This window comes from Bipolaris victoriae (assembly GCF_000527765.1).
Source record: "Bipolaris victoriae FI3 unplaced genomic scaffold scaffold_34, whole genome shotgun sequence".
In the NCBI taxonomy this organism is placed as follows: domain Eukaryota; kingdom Fungi; phylum Ascomycota; class Dothideomycetes; order Pleosporales; family Pleosporaceae; genus Bipolaris; species Bipolaris victoriae.
Genome location: NW_014575358.1, coordinates 147,358 through 172,707, shown reverse-complemented (window position 1 = coordinate 172,707; position 25,350 = coordinate 147,358). Strand labels below are relative to the sequence as shown.

At 51.5% G+C, this 25,350-nt stretch overlaps 11 protein-coding genes across 11 annotated transcripts; 4 read left to right on the top strand and 7 right to left on the bottom strand.

Annotated features, from left to right (window-relative positions):
- Nucleotides 1-532: 532 nt before the first annotated feature.
- COCVIDRAFT_25886 (hypothetical protein) lies at nucleotides 533-1,839 on the bottom strand (the record flags this gene model as incomplete). Its single annotated transcript, XM_014701988.1, has 2 exons — nucleotides 533-1,211; nucleotides 1,262-1,839. 2 exons carry the CDS (start codon nucleotides 1,837-1,839, stop codon nucleotides 533-535), a joined length of 1,257 nt encoding a protein of 418 aa, XP_014557474.1.
- A 238-nt stretch (nucleotides 1,840-2,077) lies between these two features.
- COCVIDRAFT_37027 (hypothetical protein) lies at nucleotides 2,078-2,344 on the top strand (the record flags this gene model as incomplete). Its single annotated transcript, XM_014702056.1, has 1 exon — nucleotides 2,078-2,344. One exon carries the CDS (start codon nucleotides 2,078-2,080, stop codon nucleotides 2,342-2,344), a length of 267 nt encoding a protein of 88 aa, XP_014557542.1.
- Nucleotides 2,345-6,870: 4,526 nt separating this feature from the next.
- COCVIDRAFT_97005 (hypothetical protein) lies at nucleotides 6,871-7,647 on the bottom strand (the record flags this gene model as incomplete). The annotated part of the gene is made up of 2 exons (XM_014702055.1): nucleotides 6,871-6,959; nucleotides 7,419-7,647. The coding sequence occupies 2 exons, from the start codon at nucleotides 7,645-7,647 to the stop codon at nucleotides 6,871-6,873; spliced, it is 318 nt and encodes a 105-aa protein (XP_014557541.1).
- A 559-nt stretch (nucleotides 7,648-8,206) lies between these two features.
- On the bottom strand, nucleotides 8,207-9,573 carry COCVIDRAFT_25885 (hypothetical protein; the record flags this gene model as incomplete). The annotated part of the gene is made up of 2 exons (XM_014701987.1): nucleotides 8,207-9,400; nucleotides 9,493-9,573. 2 exons carry the CDS (start codon nucleotides 9,571-9,573, stop codon nucleotides 8,207-8,209), a joined length of 1,275 nt encoding a protein of 424 aa, XP_014557473.1.
- Nucleotides 9,574-9,753: 180 nt separating this feature from the next.
- On the bottom strand, nucleotides 9,754-10,062 carry COCVIDRAFT_96920 (hypothetical protein; the record flags this gene model as incomplete). Its single annotated transcript, XM_014702054.1, has 1 exon — nucleotides 9,754-10,062. The coding sequence occupies one exon, from the start codon at nucleotides 10,060-10,062 to the stop codon at nucleotides 9,754-9,756; it is 309 nt and encodes a 102-aa protein (XP_014557540.1).
- Nucleotides 10,063-10,485: 423 nt separating this feature from the next.
- On the bottom strand, nucleotides 10,486-11,999 carry COCVIDRAFT_15262 (hypothetical protein; the record flags this gene model as incomplete). Its single annotated transcript, XM_014701974.1, has 3 exons — nucleotides 10,486-11,678; nucleotides 11,741-11,907; nucleotides 11,962-11,999. 3 exons carry the CDS (start codon nucleotides 11,997-11,999, stop codon nucleotides 10,486-10,488), a joined length of 1,398 nt encoding a protein of 465 aa, XP_014557460.1.
- Nucleotides 12,000-12,524: 525 nt separating this feature from the next.
- Nucleotides 12,525-13,130, top strand: COCVIDRAFT_37024 (hypothetical protein; the record flags this gene model as incomplete). The annotated part of the gene is made up of 1 exon (XM_014702053.1): nucleotides 12,525-13,130. One exon carries the CDS (start codon nucleotides 12,525-12,527, stop codon nucleotides 13,128-13,130), a length of 606 nt encoding a protein of 201 aa, XP_014557539.1.
- Nucleotides 13,131-13,911: 781 nt separating this feature from the next.
- On the bottom strand, nucleotides 13,912-14,575 carry COCVIDRAFT_96951 (hypothetical protein; the record flags this gene model as incomplete). Its single annotated transcript, XM_014702052.1, has 2 exons — nucleotides 13,912-14,092; nucleotides 14,145-14,575. 2 exons carry the CDS (start codon nucleotides 14,573-14,575, stop codon nucleotides 13,912-13,914), a joined length of 612 nt encoding a protein of 203 aa, XP_014557538.1.
- A 1,708-nt stretch (nucleotides 14,576-16,283) lies between these two features.
- COCVIDRAFT_15259 (hypothetical protein) lies at nucleotides 16,284-19,442 on the top strand (the record flags this gene model as incomplete). Its single annotated transcript, XM_014701973.1, has 3 exons — nucleotides 16,284-16,796; nucleotides 16,853-18,308; nucleotides 18,355-19,442. The coding sequence occupies 3 exons, from the start codon at nucleotides 16,284-16,286 to the stop codon at nucleotides 19,440-19,442; spliced, it is 3,057 nt and encodes a 1,018-aa protein (XP_014557459.1).
- A 340-nt stretch (nucleotides 19,443-19,782) lies between these two features.
- On the bottom strand, nucleotides 19,783-21,615 carry COCVIDRAFT_96883 (hypothetical protein; the record flags this gene model as incomplete). The annotated part of the gene is made up of 1 exon (XM_014702051.1): nucleotides 19,783-21,615. The coding sequence occupies one exon, from the start codon at nucleotides 21,613-21,615 to the stop codon at nucleotides 19,783-19,785; it is 1,833 nt and encodes a 610-aa protein (XP_014557537.1).
- A 621-nt stretch (nucleotides 21,616-22,236) lies between these two features.
- Nucleotides 22,237-24,462, top strand: COCVIDRAFT_37020 (hypothetical protein; the record flags this gene model as incomplete). Its single annotated transcript, XM_014702050.1, has 1 exon — nucleotides 22,237-24,462. One exon carries the CDS (start codon nucleotides 22,237-22,239, stop codon nucleotides 24,460-24,462), a length of 2,226 nt encoding a protein of 741 aa, XP_014557536.1.
- Between the last annotated feature and the right edge of the window lie 888 nt (nucleotides 24,463-25,350).

Genomic DNA, 25,350 nt, shown 5'->3' with positions numbered 1-25,350 from the left:
TTATTTTTGAAGATTTGCTTTATCCGAAGCGCTGGGTGTCTGTGTGTAGGGATTGTGGATGTTTTTTTGGAATCTATAGATGGGGGGGGGAGGAAAGGTAGATGATGTGTGGAGAGAGAGGGAGAGAGGGGAAAGTCCTAGATTTTTGATTTGGTTTGATTGATTGTCTATGTACACGAGGCTTGACATGTGTTTCGTTAAAAAAAAAAAGTGAAGATAAGGTATGTACAAAAATTGCGGGAGTTTTGGGGTTTATTTTTGGTTCCCGCAACCCCAACCCGTCCCCTTCCCAGGTTTCGCTGGTGCGGTTGCGCAGTGGTCTAGGCCGTGAACACATATAGTGTGCATTGGCAGTGTGTTTCTTCCATTGTAAGGGAAAACCGTGGTTGCCACAGGGAGTATGCTTGTTTTCCCCCCACTGGGTTATGCCGTATGGTCGGCTCGGGCAGTGCTCGTTTTCCCGTGTGGTTGCGGGGGAGAGGGATAATGGGTTGTAAGTATGAGTCTTGGGCGAAAAGAAAAGAAACTTTCATTATGGGATGTGCGGTAAAGACAAGTCCTTGAGACTCATGTTGCGGCTGTCACTCGATTCGGTGCTCCATCTTGAGTTTGGTGTTCGAGGTCGTGCTTTTCGCGCTCCGGCTTCCATTTCTTCGACATCCTCGGGTTGCGCTAGTTCGCTGGTGACTTGGGTGGTTGTGATAAGCTTGATGTCTGTGGCGCCTGCGCTGACGAGGTCATCTGAGCTATCGTTGCTTGAGGAGAGTGTAATTCTGCTCTTGTTCCTGCCCCTTCGGGTCTTTCCATGCGAGTTTGTGGCTTCGACTGTACATTCGCCACCGAAGCGCGTTGGCTTTTCTACCCAGAACACTGCGAATGTGTCTATGCCGTTATCTTCAGAAGGCGGCTCATCGCTGAATATCAGGATACGTCGAGTAATTGTGTAGAGGAGGACATCGAGCCAGCCGTTGGAAGTGATGATTGCACCACAGAGACAGAGGCGTGCTAGTGATGGTGGGCTGCCTGACATGGCCGCCATACGCGCGCTGGCGAGAGGAAGAGTGCAGATGATATATACAAGAGGGTATGCGACCATGAGGTTGGCGATGGACCGTACTCGTTCGGACTCTTCGGGCTTGTAGTGGCCTGAGCGAATGCGGACGATCAATATAGCATAGATAAGGGCGTATATGATGACGTTGCCGAATTCACTTGGTAGAAGAGTTAGCATGAACCATTGGACTGACAGCGTGGTGCTTACGCGATGAAGATCCAGAAGTAGTGGGTCCATAGTCGAAGGTCTTCATGGTTATGACTGATCCAACACCATACACCGGATCGAACGTAGATGCCCTTGCCATGCACGAAGATGGGAACGGTAGAAATCCCAAGGATGAATAACCATAGCAAGAATATAGTCAGGTAAAAGGCCCGGGGTTTTAGTCGATAGTTTAGGATGACGGACGCAAAGGTATGTAGACCGATGGCGAGACACCAGATGCCGCTTCCCAAGTCACCCGTCGAGACTAGCCAACTCTGCGCAAAGCAAACCGGATTTTTTACTTCCAAGGATCCCAGTCTCAGCCATTCGACGTTTAGTAGGAAAGCAAGGGATTGTTGTATGTCTGCCCAGAGTAGGTTGAAGATTAGGATGACGAATTGGTTACTCCGTTTGGAGCGGAGTTGCCAGGACACAAGCTTGTATGTGAGTACCAGTAGAAGGGATACTGAGGCGAAGAAGCTGACAAAGCCCAAAACGACGACTGCGCGTAACCATGGGTGGATGTGGTCTGGTAGGACAAACGACGCAGAATCGGAGTCGTGGTGCTGAGGGGTCATTGCAGCAGGTTAGGCGGGTTGACGCTCGTCTCGTCTCGTCTGATGGAGGGCAAAGATGTTACATGCCAAAAACAAGACCAGTCTTGCTGTTCGAAAATATCATACCGAGTGGGCCAGGCATGGAGCAGGTATGGAAGGGAAAAGGAAATGGGTGGCGCAGGGAAAAAAAAGGTTGTAGGACCGGCGCCGGGAACAGGCAGATCAAGTAGGTGATGCACGGTTGGCAGATGGGTCAGGCATGCTGAGTGCCTCCTCCGCATGGCAGCGAAGAATTGTAATCTGGGGGCCCACTGTAAGCTGGAGGGTTGGATCCTCCCCCCAGTCCCCCACCGATAGTACGGGACGCGCTAGGATGGTAGCGCAGCTCGTGGCATCCATGCCGCAGACGCAACGGAGAAGGATGTTAGCCTATTACTCCTTTGACAGCCATGTCTATACAAAACGTACAATAGCCGGCGTGGGGAAGTCTTGTAGAGGCTACAGTAGAGTATGTAGACTAATCTAATAGTACGACTCCAGCTTGATGGTCAGCGTCTTTGGCGCACTGGTACTACTAGTAGCATGCGACATGGCCCCAGAAGCTCCTCGGAATCCTTTAGACTGCATGTCATCAACGTGCTTCCCGTCCCCCGCACACACATAGACACACAGTAAAGTGCTCGATTAGGGCAGAGGTGAACAATTGAGCGTCATCTGACCAGCATGAGATCAGGCATGCAGTCAACACAAGGACCACGCCCGGCAGGCCCGGGGTCCCACTCTATTGTCAACACTCCATGACTCTGGGCGCTGCACCAATGATTCGGTGGCGCCTGTCTAGGTCGTGTAGAGGCATGTGGCCGGTTCCTCTTCGGTTGATATGGAAGCGAGAGCCGACGGTTGGTTGGTAGAGTAGACTTGGAAGGTTGTGGCTAGAAGCCACATTCGCATCTTTACAAAATCCAAAAAAACGCCCCTCGTCAACGGTCGCGCGAGATGTGTCGATGTGCATGTTTTCTTTGCTCGTCATCATGTTTGGCCCATGCATGAAAGAGGGACGATCCGCATGGAAGTCGTGTGTATCACGCTACTATGGTGCCATTTGGAGCAAGGTTCCCCTATTCGCTGGGCCCTGAAGAAGAAACCAAGAAGTGGCCTTGGACTGGCAAAGCAGTCATGGTATCTGCTCGTCTTCGCACTGGCCTATCGGCGCATATCGATCTTGTTAAAGCTCCGACAAGCAGGCGGGTAATCTACCTGACCTTCCTGAAGCGTGTGGATAATGTGCGATACTACGTCTGGCGGGCGCTCAAACTTCAGGCCATCATGGCGCAACGACCACACAGCGGAGCATCCACGCCATCAACGATCTAGCGCGCCCTGCGTCACGGCATGGAACACATGCACATGGGCGGGCCAGCCAATCAGCAGGGCGTATGGTGATGGCCTGTGAGACTGACGACGCGGGAGATGCACCCAGGTCGTGTTTTCGGAGCAAAGGGTAGCAAGATAGGCCCTACTCTGTACAGTATTCTAGAATCCCGGATAAAAGGAGTCGGCGGCGGCACGTAGATTGTTTCTTTCGCCTAGTATGCTAGTGTAGCAGCACATCAATATAGCCCAGCCGTGCGTGAGACACATGCAAACAAACTCTACTTGGTGTCAGTACAAATCAGCAACGCATTACCCTCGATAATCCCTCGGAATAATTACTTTTGACCAGTGGCTGGCTATGCACGGGGGGGGGGGGGCGATTGATTGATCTTACCCCGGAAATAGCAGTGTTGGTCGCGTTGGCACAAGAGACGCTAGTCCCCTTCCGGCCAGCTAAGCTCTGCGCCCCAAACATGTGCAATATCGCTTCAACACGTCCTGTTCGTCCAGAGGTCCTGTCCAGCACGCTCGTCGCTCCGTTTCAGAGCACGCAACCGCCCAATCCAGCGCCTTGCCATGCACAGTAGCCTCGACGTTGCATTATGGCCCGCCTGCCATGACATTGGCCATGCTATAGCAATGGGTGGCGTTACGAACCGCTTGACCGGGAATGGGAACATGTTTGCGCGTGAGCACAACCAGACCCCAAGCCCTGCGTTGTTGACAAAGTTATATCATGCCAAGCCAGAGCACTGTCACGAGCGCGCTACCATATGCCATTGGTGCTGGCAGCAGGGCTGAAGCCCTTCCGAGACATCCGTAACCAGCTCCAGGGTCTGCAGATCATCTGGCCCATATCTTTGTTTCCAGAATCCAATGCCTAACTATACTCCTATGGGACCCGACCTTCGCTTCTTCCCGCAAACAATCGACTGGAGCGAAACGAATCCATTCCGAACGAACGTGCACCTCTGATCTTGCTGGCCCAAAAAAGGAACGCCACAAAAGCACCTGACATGGCGGAATTGCCTGCAAAAGAATAGCCTAGTTACACTTTTGTCTTTTTTAGCGCAATGTCCTGGCCCACGCCAATTGGAAGTGGTAACAACGCCAAGCACACTTAAGCCTCCATACAGAACAGGTATACCCATGCCCTGAAAAAAGGCCGTAACCATCTGATCTGCACTCCGTCGTGGGGGGAGGGAAAAAATTGAGGTCATTGCTGACAAGACAAAGAAAACGCGGTCACTGCGCTGGTCCAGTCGGAGGAGAGTGGCAAAGGGGCGGTGCAAAAACAAAAAGACAGACAGCAAAAAGACTGTGGTAGGGAGGAAGGTAAGTAGCGAAGAGAGGAAAATAATATCCGAGCTTGTCTACGTAAGTAAGCCAATCTTGGGACCACATCGTGTGTGTGTGTGTGTGTGTGTGTGTGTGTGCGTTGTTCAGGACCCTAAAATGAATAACAAAAATGAATTCTTCAATCAAAATAACAAGTTTAAGTTTACACAATGTTTCTTATCGCAGCTGAGGAAGACGGGAAACAGGCATTGGCCCCGCCGAAAAAAAGGGCCTTTCTCTCTCTCCCCAAAAGATTTGGGGGGCAACATGTTGTAAATTCTGACACTTCTCTCTCTACTTACCGCAAATAACTCGGAAGCAAAAAAACCCAATCTGCGCGAAAACATGTTCTACATGTTGTCATGTTCGGGCCTTTTTCTTTCAAATCAATGTGCAATAGATGCTATGAGTTTACCGTTTATGGAATTCTGGATAACGCGAGATGAGAAATACCGGCATGTGTTTTTATTTATTTATTTTGGTCTTTGCTGCGTTCGTACGAATGAAGGGAAAGGTAGCATTAGCACTTTAGAATAATATCCTTGTTGGTTTTCGGAATCGAAAAATACTTGTCATGACACAGGGGGGTTTTTTTTAAAAAAAAAATTCTGTAAACAGCAACTGTCAAAAATTTCTCTATTCCATCTTCTCTCGGAAATTTCAGAGGTCGCTCTCTCTCTCTCTCTCTCTGTCTCCAATCCCCCATTCCTTGAAGGAAAACACAGTTGCGGGGATAGTTTTTTTTTTAGGGATTTTAACATCAGAATAGGTGACCCTCTGCGGACCTTTCTCAATCACGAAATCTAATCATTCAATTATTCCCAACGTAGAGGGAACTTCAAAGGAAATATTAGATAGACGTTGCGGCAATTCGTTTCTTGAGGTCGTCATCCATTCAAGGGCGGGTATTATCACTGCTAGCTTCTAATGTTTCTTCTCTAACAAAATCTAATTTTTAGTTTCATAAACAGAAGAGGCTTCTTTTTATAATTTGCCTTTTCAAGCTCTATTTTCTCAAGAGCGGCGAGTTCCTTGGTACTCCTTTGTACCTAGAGCCTTCAATGCAAGCAATTTAGCATGTTGAATTTTGTCATGGCTGGGGATTTACTTCTCGATAATCGATAAATATACTTTAATATCCTGTATCAACATCACCTTGATCGACGATGATCGAAACGGGCTCTGGGATAGTAATACCAACAAGGGCGTCAGAACGATATGTGTATCTCTCATGGTATACTGGTAAAGCAAGAGGGTTCCGATCACGGCTATATACAAATATTCTTGAAGACTGCAAATTTTGTCTTGCCACAGTAGCTCAATGTATTGCTACACTTTCCTACGTGTAAGGGGATTTAGGGAGGGGGGGGCTGGTAGGTAGAGAATTATGGGACTGTCGAATGCGTAAAAGGGGGAGGTGGTACCTGTGGAATATTATCTCGCCGATGGTAGGATTGGATATCTGAGCGCATGTATACAGTTTCATGGTAATTTTTACTTACATGAGGTCTTCATATTGTACATCCTGCATGCATGCACTAAGCCTTGGATTTGCCATTCTTTGTTAGGTGCATGGCTGTTAGTTGTAAATATCGAGCTGACGATTATACACGTCTTGGAACTCGATTCAGGGGAAGATATAGGCCTGGTTCGATGTCATTGACATCTTCGGAACCCTTAGAACAGATCCCTTCTTCGAAACGTTTTGTTGGTTATATAGCCATTGGTTGCTGAGGACACGATGATATTGATCCACATCGAATAATTATAACGTGACCATGTTCCGAAGGCTGGTTTCATTAAGCAGGGATTCTAGCAGGAATAAAAGACAAAGATCATAGTGCTTGAAAATTTCGCATTTTCATGTAACGACTAGAGGGCAAAGAGTCCATCCTCTTCCTCTCTTTACACCCATCGATGATTAAATGCATCTCACCATTTCCAGCCTGTGTCAACCTTGCATCGTCAGATTAAAGCCCAGAAGAAGTATATGATGTGCTGTAGAGCTTTTTCTCGTCCTTTTCGCTACGTTTGCCAATTGCTATATTCTACATAACACTCCCACTATTGGAGGTATTACTGGTCATGCGTTAGAAAGTAGGGGCACTCAGCAGCTACTTTTGGAAGAACTGTTGAAGTATTCCTGCGGCTTCTTGTAGAAAGTTCATACTATGACTGGATAGGTCGACCAGTCTTACATCCAGTATCCTATTGGGCGAATTTCTGATACTGGACTGAGTCAATCTGTCACTTTAGTGTGATCAAGAAAAGTCTCGTAGGAACACTTGACACTAGAACAATGACCAGGTGCCTAGGGTTTTATTTGGGAGGCTACGTATTTCACCCTGGTGCTATTTTGGTAGGCAAAGGAGAGGTGATGATCTTGCCATAACAATTTGCATCAGTATCTCCATCCCCAGGAGAGCGACCTTAGAGGAATCTTTCGAAGAATGAAGCCGACATATCACCAAGAACCGGATCAATCTACTGAGGAGAGTTTTCTTGGATGACCTCTTCGCAGCTACTTTACAGAATCGACAGGCCACTACATAAAATCCGCCATCACCTCAACGAGAAACAGTACCTTGCCTTCAAGCTCCATTCCAGACGACCTTGAGACATACCTAGAAGTATCACTCTATGCTAGTACACACTCTTCTGGTATCCAAAGAGCCCGAGTCTCATGCTATCCAGAACCCCCCCAGACATCTCAGAAGCACTCGCTTCCGCCATTGCAACAGACAGTTACGGTGGAATTTAGTGAATGAGAAGTCTGAGCAGCCTGGAAACAAGGATGAATTACAGTTCGGTGTGCTTACAAGCCTGAAGCCTTAAGTGAGAAAGTCACAAGGAAATATGACCCAGCCTGGCATCTGTTGAGGTGCCACTGCCATCAGTCTCTAGGGGGGGCTTCAAATAAACCTTGTATATGCTGTGGTGCGTTCTCAGACACATGTGGAAGCGGGTCTCGTGGCTTGTGCATATAGTGGCTATGGATGCGATGCCCAGACTTACTAGGAAATGGTTGAGCAGTGCCCATATGTTTTCTGATGGTGCAATGTAGGCTGTACCATTAATTTCTAGGAAGTGTACTAGTAGTGACAGAAGAAATAGCATGGTATCTTGATACTAGAACGTCACCTCCATTTCTCCTGCGCCTTATTTACTAACAACAGGAAAGGTAAGGTTCGGACTACTCTAGTTGCTTACGTCAAGACTGGCTCTTCTTTCTTGACCAAACAAAATGCGATTAAACATTTTTGAGAGACTCTCGGGCTACATATTTACTATCTACTAGACTATCTCAGTGATGCCCTATAGCAAAATCCTCCCCAGAAAGCATCCATCCACGAGACCAAGCAACCTATTTTCCACAGCTTGGACCGCCTACTCTTTGCCGTGTATACACGCCCTCGTATGGCGCAGATGAGAAAGTAAAACAAATTATGCAAAAATTGTGTATATAAAAAATGCGTCTCTAACAGCAATGCCTTCGTATAATCGTTTGATGTGTGAATCTAAGAGTATAAATGAACGAGTAAACTCTTTTCGAGCAAAGGTTGGAAAAGACTGAGAAGCTGCAAACGGCCATCTAGATTCAGTATTAAATAGCCAAAGAATAGATGATTTTATTTAAGAGAAATAAAAGAGTTAGATAGGAGAATCATCATCATCATCATCGCAGTGGGGATGTCGCTCGCCCATCTACGGGGGTTGGCTCTGTAGTAATCTGTATACTGGGCAGCCGTTCCAGGTCCAGATTCAGAGCCGGTAATTGCGGGGCTCTGGTATTGATAGGGCTTTCGTAGTTTGGTGGGTCTTCGTATGCAGGGGCTTCTTCTGCTGGAATGTCTACGTGTGGCGACGGTGCGCTGCTTCCACTGCGACTTGTTTCTGGGTTTAGAGATATCACCTCGAACCCTTCACTGTTGCCGTTCGAATGTGAGTGCGAGCTGGTACGGGAAGCATCGGCAAAGTCGTAGTCGTCGGATCCGTGGGACTCGACAGATTGGGCGAGGGAGGTTACGGAGAGGCCGCGTTGATGGGTATCGTTAGTGTAGCCACGAGACCGACCGCCTCCACTAGCAAACGAGGCGGCCGAGTCAAGCAGGGGACGATGGTCGCTCTCTGAAGAGTTTGCGCGTAAACGAGTGCCATCGTGCCTTGCAACACCGAGATCACCATAGGCTACAGACGAGACTCGTTGCTCACGGCTTCGTGTTCTGGCTTGATGCTCTGCAATGAGCATTTGTGATACAGAGAGATCTGCTGCCTCTTCTGCTCTTCGTCGAATGTCTGCAAGTGCCTGGACGTCGCCTCGTGCCCGTGCCTCTCTCCGCGCTTGTCGGCGTGCTTCTCGTTCCGCTGCTTCGACTCGTCGTGCCAGTCGGATTTGGTACAGAGACTCCATCTCCTGCTCTCGTTGCATTTCTTCTTCATCTTGTGTTTCTGGGAGTTCAATGACGTTGTCCATGCCTGCCCGTTCGCCCTCTCGTGCCAGCACCCTCTCGTTTTCCCTCGCGGCGGAAGAGTATGCAGGGAGCGTCATAACACTGCGAATTGAGGTATTCCGGTCAACGCCATTCGCGTTGGTGCTGCCAATGTGCCTCTCGGGATCTCCTGTTGCTGCGCCGCTCATCTCACCGCTTGCTCTACTGGTGCTTCCGCGGTACTCGGTATCCTGCAAACTGGTCGAGTACTCATTTCGGCGCGGGCGCTTGCGGAAGTTCTTCCACGAGAACAGCGAGGGTAGCTTGTCTTTTTGTGCCTGTTGGGCTTTGCGGGCGTTGGCGGACGGTGCGCGATACTTTATGGTGAGGAAGTATGTGATTATGAGTATCGTAAAGATACCTCCGGTAGCGATTCCAACCTGTGTGGCAAAGCGTTAGCAAAATTTGAGTCGGGCAAAGCGTTCGGGGTTGGTTGTAGCAGGCGGGCAAGGACGGGAGGGATTCGACATACAACAACAAAGGTCCTGGCCTGGTTGGAGAGTTCTCGTTTCCCCAAAGCCTCGTCGGTGGCATGATGGGCGGGCAAAAACATAGTACTGATAAGACCCTGTACCGGTCCGGTCGGAAGGTCGAAACGTCGAAACGGCCAAACGGTCAAACGGTAAGTGCGTCAACCAAGAAGTGTGAACGGAGCTTTGTTTTCGCAATGAGATCACTCGTTCCGAGTAGTGTGGATCGCCCAGGCTTCGGCAGGTCCGCGTCCTCGGCCTTGTTATGCGCTACTAAGAGGCGTCGAACCGTTGCGGCCAAACAGCCAGGCAAGCGTCGCGAAGCCCGTGTCTGTGGTTAGGATGTTCGGCGTTATAGGTGTATAGAAATGGGAACAAGTGAACAGCAATGGGGAGGGGAACTGGTGTAAGCTATGTTCTGGGCTGCGCCCGGATACCTGCCTTGGCGGCTGGCTGATGAATGATGCAGAATGCTGTGTTGATTGGAAGCTGTGGCCAGGGGTCTGTGGCTGGGGCCCTAGGCTAAGGAGAAGGCTGCGTATACATCCCAGCTTCAAAAGAAACATGTACATGTCACTATCATGCCGATTGACCACTTTGCTGTCCACATGCGGGGTTCTGGCATCACCGGCACCATCATCGACTTTTACCTCTAGCTTTCTCACATCAGCGTTGGGAGGCAAACTCTAGCCTTGTCATTCCAAAAGCCTCGTGCTATTTTTGGGTGCTTGCAGACTCAAGGATACGCTAGCACCAAATTCTGATTAGACCTAGCCCTCGGCCGGCATAGCAACCGCAAATTCACGTGCGTATTCATGCGTCGATCTATCCCCTCAAAGTGGCACAGTCGACCTTGTCCCCCTTGTGGCGGTGAAATGTATACAGGGGTATGTTTGTAATTTCATCAATCAAGGCCGTCACTCCGTCACACGTCTACGCTTGCTAAAAAAAGTTTCAAAGGAGGTACAAAAACATTGCGCTCGTTTGACGGGCCCTCAAAATTTCTTGTCCAATTTCTTCAAGAAACTGCCAATGCCCTTCTCAACCTTGTCTACCCGTTTGCCAATGTTGGAGTTGCGTTGTGGTGCATTTGGGTTCTCGTGGTGGTGCACAGCAGCTTCGCTCTCAGTCGGCCTGTAGACCTGCTGGTGTATGTTCTGCGCTTGTGTTGCCTGTGCTGCTGTACTACCGTATTGAAATTGTGAGTAGCCAGGAGAAGCCATGGGCTGGTACTGCTGGGGTGGAAAGCCAGGCGAGGGCACGGCTGAATGTGCTGGAGGAGAATGAGGAGCTGGAGGAAAGCCAGGGGAATTGGGGTAGTTGGCACTGGCATACTGTTGAACAGGCATGGTCGAAGTCCGGCTCAATCCTGGCGGGGGTGGAGTGTTGTTGACTTGACCTAGGGGAGGAGCAGATGGTGGTGGCGCAAATGATGGCGGGCTCTGTGGTGCACTTGGTACTGACCCTGTAGTGTTTGTACGCTGCACACCAGGTGGACCAGTGAAGCCTTGTCCTGGAGCAGGTGGTCCAGGAAAGTATGCTCCCGACGTTGGCTGGGGGGCGAACGATGCTTGTAAAGGATTGCTGTACTGCGCGGCATGCTGGTCATGCACAGCAGAGGCTCCAAGACCAGTTCCATCACTGGCATCTTCTGGCGGGGGTGTCTTCTCGCGATGAGCAATGGGTTCAGGGGCGGCAGGCGCAGCAGGGTTGTAAGCCATTGGGGCGTAGTTGGGCGGTTGCTCGCTTGCAGGGGGTGATGTTGGTGGGGGAGCACTTGGAGGACCAGGGAATGACTGTGTAGTGCTGATACTTGGGCTCCGGCTAGTGTGTGATATCGCCGCATTCTCCAGTCGAGCGATGACGGGACTGAACGTATCGTTCTTGTGCTCGGAGTGTATTGGGGTTGCATTGGGGTTGCGCGTGATCTGTAGTTGGTGTGGCTGTAGTACTCTCCGGATGGAGTCTAGAAAGAGACTCGCGTCCTCTGGCGTCCAAAAGTATATATCTACTGTATGTAGCCTGTACATGTATTTGCCCTGGTTCGAGGGGTCAGGGGTAGGGAGGTGCCATTGCGACATGTCCTGATGAGGGCTTGCGGTTCCATTGTGGCTTTGAAATGCGTCGACTGTCAGGGTGAACAGACATGGGTGCTTGTATGTCTGCTCAATCTTCACTGTGTCCAGCTCTGTGCAGTACCCGCCATCAGCCTTTGCGCCCTGTAAGACATATCTTTTCGCGAAGACTTACGACCGGCAAATGCATCTTGATGGGGAGTGCCTGCATGGTTTGCTATCTCGATGCGCCCACTCTGGCGCATGGGATTGTGGTAGAGATAGACATAGGAGCTCTTGTCGAAGCGGTGGTGCGGGGGGTTTTGTGTAGGCGGAGAGATGTAGTAGTGCACATCTGCGAAGCTGTGGAAAATGTCAGAAAATAGGGCGTTTCCCGCCTAAAGGCGTACTACTTACAGTGTCAAGAGTGACACTTCACCCTGCTGTGGAGGCATTGTGTTAGTGTGAGTGTGTGTCTAGTCGGGCGTCCAAGCTATCTGACAGCCTAATATGTGGAGAAGGCTGCGGCTGAGTAGTAGTAACGCCAGATTGTTAGCATTCAAGACGAGCATGGAGAAATCAAAGGCATATATAGGGTACAAGGCTATCATGTAATCGGACCATAGCTCCTGGCAATAGCTGCGTAGACTTCTATTTGTGTCGTCCTCGAAGCGCCCGCCTGTTAGCGGGGGAGTTGACTAGGCGCTGGCAAGCTTCCATCGAATCGCAGTCGCCGAGGGACGATCCACCCGTGACTTGCGGACTTCCGAGCCAATCCAGAAATTTGCTGCAATTGAACAATCCGCCGACAACACCACGACGCGCAATTGAGCCTCGCCGCTACGTCGAGCATCGCCGCCAACTGATTGCGAAGCCAGTACAGCCCATCGCCTGGAGAACATAACCCCCCTCCCTCCCCCGCCATCGCGCCCGCTCGCTTCTCAGCCCATTGAGGGCAAAATCCTATCACCACCACCGCCATGTCTCTCGTCAACCTAGCACACGTGTGCTCGCACATGCAAAATGCATCCAAAGCCAGACTCGGGCTGACGTCAATACCCGTCTCTAAAATGCATGTCAAAATTGCGCTGGGCCTACAGCGCGAAGGCTTCCTCTCTTCTGTCACGCTCGGCGGACCCACACCACCAAAGCCTTTTCTCCTACAAGCACAACAAGATCCCGAGCAATTAGAACATATGGCGCAAAAGCTCAAAGACGAGCCCTGGCTTGCCTACCCAGTCACGACTCCACGAGGCCAGAAAGAGCAGGCGCCACTCGGCCACGAGCAGGTTCACGACGTACACGTACCAGAGAACCCGGCGCGGAGGAGATTATGGCTGGGACTGAAGTACTGGCAGAACGAGCCAGTTCTGACCAACATGAAGCTGATCTCAAAGCCCACACGGCGGATATGGCTGACGAGCGAGGATCTGGGCAAGATTACACGAACGCGCGAGTCGAGCTACGTAAAGGGACTTACGCATCCTGGCGAGTGCATGTTTGTCACGACAGATCGGGGCATCCTAGAGGCAAGAGAGTGTGTGGAGCGGCAATTGGGAGGCATGGCTCTTTTCAGAGTGTGGTAGCAGCAGTATCACTGTACTATGTATTTTGTAAGAGGTCTTTGCACCGGTATCACGAGAAAGAGGAATTGCATATATGGGAGCAGGGCCGGCATGGAATCCGCGCACCATGCATTTTGTACAAAAGAAGATATCAACTACATTCTCATACCGCAAGTCGTCAAGCCGTGTTTTTTGTAACCATGGGAAATGCCTTGCTGGTCATGCCCAAAGCTCTTCAGAGGCCCTGTGAGAAAGAATTGCTCGTGTGGTGTTAGCTCACTAGCGTCGTGGTCGGGCTGCAGCGGTGTAAGGCGTGTCAGGGACTCAGGGTCGATGCGAGTCAAACGTCGCCCTATGCAAACCACGGATATCCCGGCATCAACAACTTTGTTTTCTACGTGGTTGACCGGTTTTTTGTCAATTGACACGTTGTTTGGCCCCACACAACTTAGCCGTTGCTAGTGTGAGCAAGTCTATGTTTGCCCAAGTCATCATGGCCATGTTATTGTTGGTGGAGTTTGAAATCATATTCGAGATTATGCGGCTATCTACAATAAACAAACAATGCAAAACCTCGACACTAGGGGATATCCTCATACAATCGTCGTAATCGTGCCAATTCATTCCACTTGTGTTCCAATACCTGCACCTGCAGACATTGGCGAAATGGCGGCATTTCCAAGAAAATTCGTAATATAATCACATTCGTCTGCCACATGTTCCCAAACCCTCGTGGGTCCCGGATTCTCATACTCATGATATTCTGATTATGCAAACGTTTCATACTCGTGACAGCAAGCGCTTATACAACATAGCTGCGTCGGCTGCGGCTGCGGCTGCGGGTGGAGGAGTAGCGGGGGCTACGAGAGCGGTGGCCGTGACGAGATCGGTGAACTTCGCGCTTAACGATGACACGATCTTCACGGTGATGGCGGCTAACGAGCAGGGCCAGGATTGAAGTGATGAAGAAGAAAATGATGTTCCTGAGTTCGGTGTTAGTACCAGCGTACTTGTTTATCGGGTTGAAATACTTACATGATTCCGAATGCCCACGACGCCTTGAGCATAGCACAGGAACGGTCCACGTCCAAACCCCAGGTGTTTCCAGAAACGGTGAACAACCCCAGATCGGTGCTGTAAGATCCTCTGCGATTGATGCTGGAGCAGTCTGCATCAGCGATGCCTCGGAGCGCATAGACGGCACCAATAAAGGCGCCAACGAACAAGAGGTCGACAAAGGCAACGAATTTAGCGGAGTGCCTGGCGCGTGTGTAGAGAAAGAGAGTGGCCATGACCCATGCTGCACCGAGTACCGAGACGATGAAGAGAACAAGAATGGATGTTGGGGTGAGGAGCTGGCGCGAGTTGTACCAATCGACGAACCAGGCCAGCATACCCAGCGTCGGTATGAGGGTGACGAACTGGAAGATGCGCCAGAAGATGAAGGACAAGCCGGCGAAGGACATGATGGTAGTCGGTGCGGGCAAGGCGGCCTCGACGCAAGAGAGAGTTATGTGTAGTGGGAGAGCAGCAGATGGGTGAGGCCCGGTGGGGTACTACTGCAATGCGACGAGAAGATGCAGAATGACGACGCGCAGAAGCAGAAGCAGAAGAAGGGTCGAATGGTGTGCTTTTATGATTTGGAGCGGTCCAGGGTCAGTTTCTGCCTTGCCTACGAGCGGGCGATGGTATGCGACAATGCTCGGGGAGGTGAGCCGATGTGACGTATTGTAGATGGAAACCGGGCGCGATACTTTAAAGTGGGCATGGGCGAATGGCGGGGGAGGCTGGTATTGTGTGGCTGGATGGTGCCTTCTGCATTTCTGGCCAACCAACACACCACCATGTCCTCGTCAAACAACATACCCACTCACCCACACCACCCATACACACACCGGCCTCGAGCCAGCAGCCGCTATCAAACGTCTTCGCAGCGCTAACCCTCTATCCACACGCCAGACCCCCAATCCTCGGTGCGTCGTCGCTACGCTGGGTTCGCGTTCAAGCCGCCAGCGCACATAGGCGGGCATGAGCGGTGGGCCCAGGCAGCTTGAACACACACAGCTGTCGCCGCCCAACCCACTTCCCGTGTGCCAGACGCACCACTGAGAGAGATGGATGCCATCCAATCCAGCATTCCCCGGCCCCGCCCTGCAGGCGAGCTTTTTGCTCATCATCCAGCGCCCTGGGTCCAAGCTCCCCTACCCTAGGTGTAGTATGTACGCTATCTGCGTCTCCAGACCAAAGTTGAGCCCTGTGTCAATCTGTCAATCCCGAGCCCGTGTCAATCATCGTTCTCCAAGTATGTAGAGTGCAGTATCCCATGCTAGCGTCTCCTGAACGTCACACTGTGTCAGCAAGATTCGACTCCCGTCGTGCCGTCTCCGTCCCCTATTCAACAGCAAGGAGATTGCTGACGCCTGAGACGAGCACAACAGCCGGCTTGTCAACATACTCGGCTGGGCCACTTCTCCGCCTTTGACCCCCGACACCCAAGACATGCACTGCTATTGGCCTCCCTGTCCGGCTATGCAGCTTTCCTGCAAAGACGTCGCTTTTGCTCTGTGGCTGCTCGCTTCGCGGATGAACATGCAGCAACCGGTAGGCGTAAAGTTCTTATCAGCAGCCAGTCCGCATCTGACACTGCCCTGTGCTCCGCATCCTGAGTGCCGGGACGGACAGACATCAATCTTCGAGAACAGCTAGATTCCAATATGTATTGCTCCAGCCCATGCAGCTGCAGGCAACCTGGTCAATCCCAAACCTATCCCGCTCTCCATACTTTCTGGACCTTTGTTTGTGTTCTTATGTGCCTGTGTTGGTTGCCTTGACGCCTTCCTGCGGCGTAGTCGCATTTTCTTTCAGCTGCGCTCTTGCCTGTCCCTATTTCAACCGAGTACTACGACTTTGGCAAATCGTCCCAACATATATTGTCCTTTTGTTGATGACACTTCGGCTATGCTGCACAATTCAAGTATCCACTGGAAACGTTAAGCCATCAACCAGCGCCACAGATTGTCTGACACGAAAGTATCCAAATCCCCCGAATCCTCGTCAGATTCGCCCAGGAAAGTTTTCTGGATATTCGATACTGCCCTCACACGACCCCACATCACTACCAAGGACGTATCTCTAAACACAACTCAGGGGTTCCGTCTGCAATATCGCTTAGAAATGTCGGCTCGAGGCGCTCGAAGTCGGAAAGTCCAGCAAAAGCAAGTCGAGAAAAACGAAAAAAAAGGCTTAACCAAAGGCAAATCCCCAGAACCCATCTCTGAAAGTCATGATACATTTGCAGAATGGCACACTTCGCCCGAAATCACTAGCCCAAGGACCGGTATTTCTCGTTCTCTCACAGTGTCTAGCAGCAATACAGATGTGTCGTCGGAAAGTCGGTCGCGAAGAATAAAACCATCAACAGCTGAGTCGGCCTCGGTGTCGGACGTGTCTTCGAAGGGCAAAGAGAACATGAAATTTCAGGGCAAAGGCAAGGATACTGCAGCACCTCGCGGCAGAGGCGGGGGCGTCCCAACAAAGAAAACGGTTGCGCCTTCACCTATACCTCCAGTATTTCGATCTGAGCCGGCGGCTCCCTACTCCTTGTCGCCTAATCAAAAGACATGGATGAACTTCAAAGTATGGAAAGGAGGCAAAGACGGAATGCGCCCTTACGGAGGGTTTGAATATGTATGTATTCGTTACTGATTCGTAGCATCACGCTTGTCTCTGACATAATGTACCAGGATGAAGACATGCAGCATGGGAGTGTGCTCATTTACTTCAAAGAGGAGCAGGCTGACGATGATCGCCCAATGCCCTCTATAAGAGCAGAACTGGAAGTACTGCAGAATGCAGGCTCTACTTGGCTGAACAACGCTCTGCTCTACGGTCAAATAGACGACAACGATGTCGATGACTGGACACTTTCGGAAAGCGCAAGCTCGGCATCTGGGCGGCTTTCGCCAAATCTTCCACAATCTACTCAGACACGAATGCTGAGTCCAACTTCTTCAAATGGGAGATCTCCATCATCCTACAATATCGACCAAGTACATTCTAGTATAGATTCTAGAGCTGCCTCCAGGAACCACCATCTAGATCGTTCAAGCTCGCCTCCGTCGTTTCGTCAGACCAAAAAATGCAATGCTACCCATGAGATATGGTTCACAGCACCAAGCAAGGTGAAGACGCCTCAGGCGCAAAGATTACACTTTGTCGCTATCCGCAATTTTTTGGCAATGTTGCATGGAAAGCCCATCGTCGGTTCAGATGTGTATGAAATGCTGTGCACACTACAACCAGAGATACAAGTGATGTACGACCTTGATTCAGATGCCAGATCAGGCATAACGGCTCGGGAGCGTAGCGTACAAATGATTACAAACTACCTGGGTCAACACGGCTTAGACGACTTGCGCGGCAATATCCAGCATGCTCTTGGACTTCTCGCATGGGCGGAGCAAGACACTGTGAGATGGAGACAAGGATACCTCGAAAGTTTTGTCCACTTGTCTGGCGTCATGACACCAGAACTTGAAGACCGTTCAGACTTTAAGCGTTTGTCAGTCGTCACTCGACGGAACCTAGGCATTGCCGGAAAGACGTTGCGACTGCGTATCATGGAGGCGGAGGATAAACTGTCCAGTTTCGACTTCAGTGATCTATGGGAAGATATGCCAAAGGCCACCAATAGTCCGGTTTACCAGAGCTATCAACATTTTCGACAGTTTCTCATCTCCCATTTCACAGGCATCTACGGCAATTGGCCACCGAGTTCTGACAAAACCTGGCTCAACCGCAAAGTGGTGCATGGACTACAGGAAGACTTTGGGTCTCTTTACGAATATTTTGTCGATCGAGATGTTTTCTGGAATCCCAGGGAAGAGCGCGCAACTAGAAAATGGGAGATGGCCCATCGCAAGAATGATAACTTCAGTGCAGATCTACCGGAGCTTGGAATGACGGACATGTTGGTCAGATACGACGCGAAGAATGGCTATGCACATATACCACATCCATACCCTTTACTGCCAAGGGAGGTACCAAAAGATGTCAAAGAAAAAGAGAAGAAGGGCTTCTTTGCATCACTGAAGAAGGATAAGGCCAAGGATACCACAAAAGACGCGAAAGCAAACTTGCAGCTTTCTATTATCTTCAGTGATGCGACGAACATTGAAAAGCTAGAGGCCAACTTCCATGGTAAGCTGATGTTATCGGGAGACTACAGTAACTTTGTTCTGACCAGTGTGCTACCCAGGATCTACTCTGATCGATAAATGCGAGCAATTCGAGCTCACGACCAGCCTGAAGCAAATGTCGCCACGCGAAGCACGTCTCGGACGCTGGGTGCTTCTCTACGGAATCCTTCAAGTCCTCTCCACTCTGTCCGTTGACGTCCAAGGCCTTAAGTACACTGACGGGGTCCGATACTTCCTCAATACAGACTTGAAGCGCCTGCCTGAATGGGTGAGTAACGGCCAGGCAGAGCACTTGGAAGCCACACAACAGCAATCATGGTGCTGGCAGCGTTCATGGGACCCCATGCCCATTCCCAACGCCCCTGTGGAACTCGAGGCCCCACTGCGTAATGAACGCACCAACCGTTCCGACAACTCGCGCAGTGTTGAAGCAGCAGCGCATTCTTTTCCTAGCCCACCGCCTCAACATGCACTACCCCCACCCCCACCCAGTCTTGATGGGGCGACCCTGATGCAAAACGAAATCCAACGTCTCGGCGAGAAAATCGACAACTTCTCCCTGTCCCACAAGGCAATTCCTAGCTTGAACGAAGACTACGAACGCGTGATACAAGATGGAATGCACGATTGGAAACCACGATTACAAGGCGAGACGTTTGGACCACGCGCAACGCGTGAGAGCCATCGCGATAACACAAACACCACCAACGGCAATGCTATCCTGAGTCCAAGAGTAGACTCGCTCTCTCACCATCATCCCGAATCCGCTCTCCCTCCACCCCGAACCCAGTCGCGCATGGAAGACAGTTTCCGGCTTACAAGACCCGACTTTGACAGCCCAGACAACTCGTTTCTCGACCGCCGACAACCCGACAGCGTGCTCCAGCATCCGCTCAACACTTCTGCGCGGAGCCATGCTAATATTACAAGTGTGGATACAGACCTCGGAAGCTATCCCTTTAGCTCGAGCGAAATGCAATGGCCCGTTCCGCCAGGGTACACGGAAAGCAATGCCAACGCATTGTTTAACAATCGGGACAGCACGGTACTGGGGAATAACCAAGGGCAGAGGGAATACGGGACAGGAGCGAGGATGGGTCAGCGGCGGGTGCGTGATAGGAGCGGGTGGGATTAATGACGAGGTTTTCTTTCCGGTTATTTCAGGGGGTCAAAAAAGGCAAAAAGAAAGGGGTATGTGTGTGGGTGTGGAACAGGACATGGCATCTAATCTTGAGGGGGCGAAATGTTGGATACCCTTTCTTTTTTTCTAGTTGTTACTTTTTAATCGTATCATGCTTATCTGTGGGCTGGCATTGGGGTGAGAGAAAAAGTAATATGGTTTGTAGTTCATAGGGTAGTGAGGGTCCTCGGCGTACGAAGAAAAAGTCCAAAAAGGCGTACGTATGTATGTGTGCATTAAAAATATATGGGGGAGTATTTCTTTACTACGTATACTTCATGTTTGATCGTCGTCATCATCCATTGCCTAGTGAGAAGAAAGCTCTTCTCTTCTCACGGGCTTCCTGCTCTGAAGGTAGGGTCTCGTTCCTTGGCCGCCCGCGCTTCCCTTTCTTGGGCATAGATTTTGGCGCACTGGATGGCTTGCCTGTGGCCGGCAACGGTGCCGTAGACTTGACTACTTCCTTGATAGTCTGTTTAGAAAGACAAAAGTCAATGTGCGCATTGAAACTCGCGTCGTCTGGGGGTTGCGGAATGTTGCAGATGGGACATTGCCACTGTGTGTTGGGGGCGGCCTCCTTGTCCTGTTGTTCTTGTTCTTGCGATAGCTTCTCGAGCTCATTCATTTCATCATTACGTTCCTGTCTCGCAGCTTCTTCAAATTCTTCTTCGGGCCAAGTTTCCCATTCCTCATCTTCTTTCGGCTCCGGCTTTTTGGTAGTGGCTGAGGATGCCTTGGCAGCACGACCAAAGAAGTCGATTCCAGGCTTCTTGGTGCTGATGATATGTGTGACTCGTAGACCCATCAGCCGCAACCGCATGTTTGGGATTTCCTTCATGAGCTTCTCCAGTATTGGCAGACTATACTTGTACAAATCTTCTGCTTTGTGGACGGCAAACGGCGGCGTGATTTGTCGTGTATGCACTTCGTACGTGTGAAGTTTGATCTTGATACAGAGGGTCCTGCCTTTGTATTCGGTGCGCTTGAGATCGCCTTCCAGCTCTTCAGCTACGAAACGAAGCTTCTCGCGCAGAGCATCTGGGGACTGCAACTCTTTGAAGGTCGTTTCAGTGCCAACGCTTTTCCGCTCATAGTCTTCCGCCCGTTTGATGACAGTGCGTCCAAGACCCAGATAGCATTGCATGAGGAATTGAAATGCCTTCTGGCCAAAGAGTTTTGCCAGGTACGCTCTGTGGGCGTAGATGTCGCCGCATGTCTTCAGGCCTATGGCATCTAGCTCTCGTTCAAAGACACGGCCAATACCGTTGACTTTTCGCGTGGGCAGTGTTTCCATGAATTCCATGATGGTCTGTCTGTTACTAGGAAGTAAGAATTGTCCGTTAGGCTTGTTTATATTGGAGCAAATCTTAGCAAGCTTTGCATTGGCGGCAATACCGGCAGATACGGTAATCTTGGCCTTTTCGTAGACATCGGCACGCATCTGGTTGACGGCTTCCTCGGCAGTCATGTGATGCTCGTTGCAGTATTCCGTGAGGTTGAGATAAGCCTCGTCACAGCTGGCACTCTCAAAATTCGGATCATACAGCGCCAGCACCTGACGCACCTCCTCTGCCTTGGCCGTGTACTTTTGGAAATTCATGGGCACACAAATAAGCTGTGGACAAAGCTTCATGGCGACAAAGCCTGCCATTCCCGAGCGGCAACCAAACTTTCTCGCGTGGTAGTTGCACGTTGTCAAGACGCCCTTTCCCACAGCAAAAGGAACGTCCTTGAGCTCCGGTCTATCGAGCTCCTCAACGGCGGCAAAGAAGGCATCACAGTCGAGATGGACGATGATCTGAGTCAGATCCCTGCCCAGCTCCAGCTCGGCGATGTAGTCGTCGGCTCTACGCAAGTCGGAGGTCAAGTCGACCTTCTCGAGGTGGCGCCTCTTGGCCAGGATCTTCTCGATCTTGTCTGTGAGGTTCTTGTCCTTGGCCTCTTCATTGTTGAAGAACTTGGAGCCCTTTGAGGCGTTGTATATGATGTCCGAGACCTTTGACTGGTCGACCGAGTCCTGGCCTGCCTTTGTGAGCGAGGGGCCGAGCAGATGGTACTTGAGGGACTCGTGCTCGGTCGAGGGCGTGCGTGCAGGCAGCGGGCGCTCGGGAGAGGGTCGAGTGGTCATGGTGGTTGAGGCGTCGTGGTGGACGCCGGGGCCAGGGCCATTCTGGAGGTCGGCAGCGGCAGGATGAGATGAGGATGTGGTGTCGGTGAAGGGGCCGACCCTGCACCGCTCAGCATTGCTCATGATATTAAGTGGGGAGTCATTTTGGCGGGAGGGCGAAAAGGACGGGGGCGCCGCTAAGACGCGAGGTGAGGAGAGAGGGCGTCGGGCGGCCATGACGCGCCTGGCCACTTGTTCCGCTTGGGGCCTAGCGCGTTGTGCAACCTTGAGGGTCTTTCAGGGCCGCCAGATGTCGTTCATCTCAGTGCAGACGCAGACGCAGAAGCGGAGCCAGAACGCCCCCTCTTTTGCTGCTGTTCACGCCCGCCTGACCATGGGCTCAACACCAATCAATCTACATCCTCACCCGCTGCCACTGTAGAAGTGGGGCCTTGCACGTAAATCTGAGGCTGTCGTGACCCTGTAGACACCCGACACGCCAGCTAGCGGCAACCATCAACAACCATCGTCAACACCGCCCTTAGGCCCGCCTCCCGCCCATTGCCTTCCTCGCCTGCAGGCCATGAGCTCCCTCTGCACCAGCCGCCTCCATCCCACACTGTAGCCCCGCCACCCTGGAGAATGCCCATCGAACGAACCGACCGCAATAACCCACGGCCGCTGAAGCCGACGCTCGCTAGTACCCGACCTGCTCCTGCGAAGACGCCCTTGACCCCGAGGCTGGCCGTTGCCTCGTCCGCCTCGTCCACCGTCAGCTCCTCGAGTACACGCACTGCCCGTACCAGCACCGGTGCTCCCACAAGGCCTCATGTCGCCGCCTCTGCTGTCGACAGCGGCACGTCCGCCAAGGCCTTCCTCACCACCAGTGTCACGCCGCGCACCTCGTCACGCAAGTCGCGTGGCGGCGTAGACAGCGCTTCCACGACGCCCAATGCTACCCCGACAAACTCACGCCCGAGCTCTACCGTCGACTTTCCCCACCGCGACCACCACAGCACCATCAGCAGCAGCCACAGCGCCGTTGGAAGGAGCAGCGGAGGTACTGCACGCCCACGCAGTACCCCTGGACCGACCAGCCATGCCGCGCCCACGCCCCGGGCCCCCGTAGCCAGCATGTACAACTACGCGCCATCCGATACTGGATCCAGAAGAGATACTTCCTCCTTATTCTTCCACGCCAATGACGCCCGCCCGCACGACCAACCCGCGCCTGGCCCAGCACCCGTCAAGAAGACGCCCACCTTCTTTTATGCCGATGGCCGACAAGATGAGAGTCCGTCTCACAACGTCCCGTCTCCACCTTCATCTTCCCTGGGGAGAGCCCCCTCAGAATCCAAGTTCTTCCACGCAGACTCCATAGCTGAGTCGAGAGACCGCCCGCCCATCCTCACCCCGCCACCCATTGCTACATCGCCCGAGCCACTACCGCCACTTGCAGCCCCCCATGGACCCTCTCTCCGGCCGCCCTCGCCCACCAAGGACTGGGCACATCTCTCGTACCGAAAAGGAGCCTCGCAGGTCAGACCAGCGTTGAGCAGAGGAACCTCGGCGAGCACAAGCAGTACCCCCATGGCCATTCTCGGTGGATCAAACACCTCAGACGCTTCCGATGTGAACAGACGCAGATCAAGCACAGCTTCGATGATCAAACGAGGGCACGCCAAAAGCTCCAGTCTCTCCTCCATTGACTCAGTGACCAGTCTGAGGAAGGCATCGGCCCATGAGGCCCCGGCCATGACTCCAAGCCCACTGCATACCGAAAAGAGTGCCGCCGACAATGCATCCCCGCCTGACAACCCCGCTTCAGCCTCTCCGCGCTACACCGCCTTCTCCCCGCTTAATTCTCCCAAATCAGAAAGCCCGACAAGAGGCAACGATACCAAGAGTGCGCTGGAGGTGATGAACGAGCTTGCAGCAAATGCAAGAAGGGAGCGAAAAGTGCTGGATCTTGAAATCAGCAACTCGTCGCTTCTTGCCATCAACAGGTCGTTGGAGAAAGAGGTGCGCAAGCAAAAGGCCGAGATCAGGCGCTTCCGCCGCATGAGTCGAGCTGGACACTTTTCTGCAGACGCCATTGGCTCGCATGACGAGGCCTCTGCCATTGGTGCTAGTAGTCTAGGAGATCTTTCGGATATGTCCGAAGAGGAAGGGATGCCTGAAGACGAAGAGGAAGAAGAGGAGGAGGAGGAACCTGAGAGCAGCGATTCTTCACTCGATGATAGTGCATTGAGCCCTAGTGCTCAACTAGAGCGGGACGAAGCGCATCGTTCGCGAGATCAGAAGCGCCTCCAGCTTGACCTCTCAAAGCACCGTGAGATGCTAAACGACAGCCAAAAGATGAACCAGAGCTTGAGAAAGTGCTTGGGATGGACAGAGCAGCTAATCAAAGACGGCCAGAAGGCGCTGGAGTACAAAGTCAACGTTAGCGATGTCAAGCTAGGCGGCCGCGTACTCATTTCAGAAGATGACAACGAAGTTACTGACGCTGAGGAATCCAGGGGTCTTCTGAGTCCTTGGAATCCGCTGCAAAACACCATGGACGCGTTAGACTCACCATTCTTCCCAGAAACCAACCGCATGGTTGATCGTGACAGCGGGGTGCATTTTGACGGATCAGACCATATCCGGCGGAGCAACAAAGATTCCACAGCAACGTCTTCTACCGTGGACAGCCAAGGCAAATCTACCAGCCCCGTCAAAGAATTTCGTCCCAAGCTCCCTGGCCAGTGGGTATCATATCGAGACTCAAGCCTGAAGCCTCAAGATGATCTCGCACCACTCGGCTCTCCTTTCGAGGAGCGCATCAGGCATCTCCACGCCTCCATCGATGCTTTGGAAGCATCGTAAAGAGAAAACTGATTATCCATTACCTATTTTCTTCTTGTCACTGCGCATAGACGCATACATGCCCCATTACAATTTTGTTGCATTGAAACTTGGCGTTTATCAACTAGAAAGGATACAGGTCTGTGTTACCCTCTGGCGTAAATTGGCATATCACGTCGAATGCGATTTCGACGTCCTACGACCGTTTCCTTTGTTTTGCTTTTTTCTGTTGCACCTATACGGCCGCCCCAAGCATATTATTCTACTCTTCCTCCATTCTGTCTCTCGAGAAAGACCAAAAAATTCGACTCGCAAGGGTCCCTTTCTCATTTTTTGTTTTTCTTTTTCTCCCTGGCCGTCTTTCTTCGTCCGCCTTAATGTCTGAAATACGGCCTGCCCATTATTATCCTTTGCTCGTTTCATCCAAAATACGTCGGCATAGACTCGAGACCATGTTCACGCGGAGATGGACGGAAAGAAGAAAGGAAAAAGGGGCGGCGAAGAGGATGACGAGCGTCGTCATCTTCGTTTGTTTGTTGCATATTTTGGTCTATAAATAGGCACGCGCCTCCGCCGTGCTTTTTCCGCTTGGCTTCCAAACTTTATGTGTTGCGGTTTTATGATACCCCTTACTCCTCTACAGTGACGATCTTTCTATGGATCTCAGAACCCCCCTCCCCACATTATTTTTTTTATTCTTTTTATTCTAGGTAGATATATGGGTTTGGGGAAATACAAAGTATTGTGCATACAACTGGGTTTTCCATGTGTGATGTTTGAAACAAGCAAAGTTAACCTTCAGCAGACGTCACTAAGGTGCACGGGTGCAACTAGGGGTCATAGTGCCATTTTTTATTCCTTGCTCGGCTAGTATACGTCTATCTTACAGCCACAGGAAATGTAGGACCA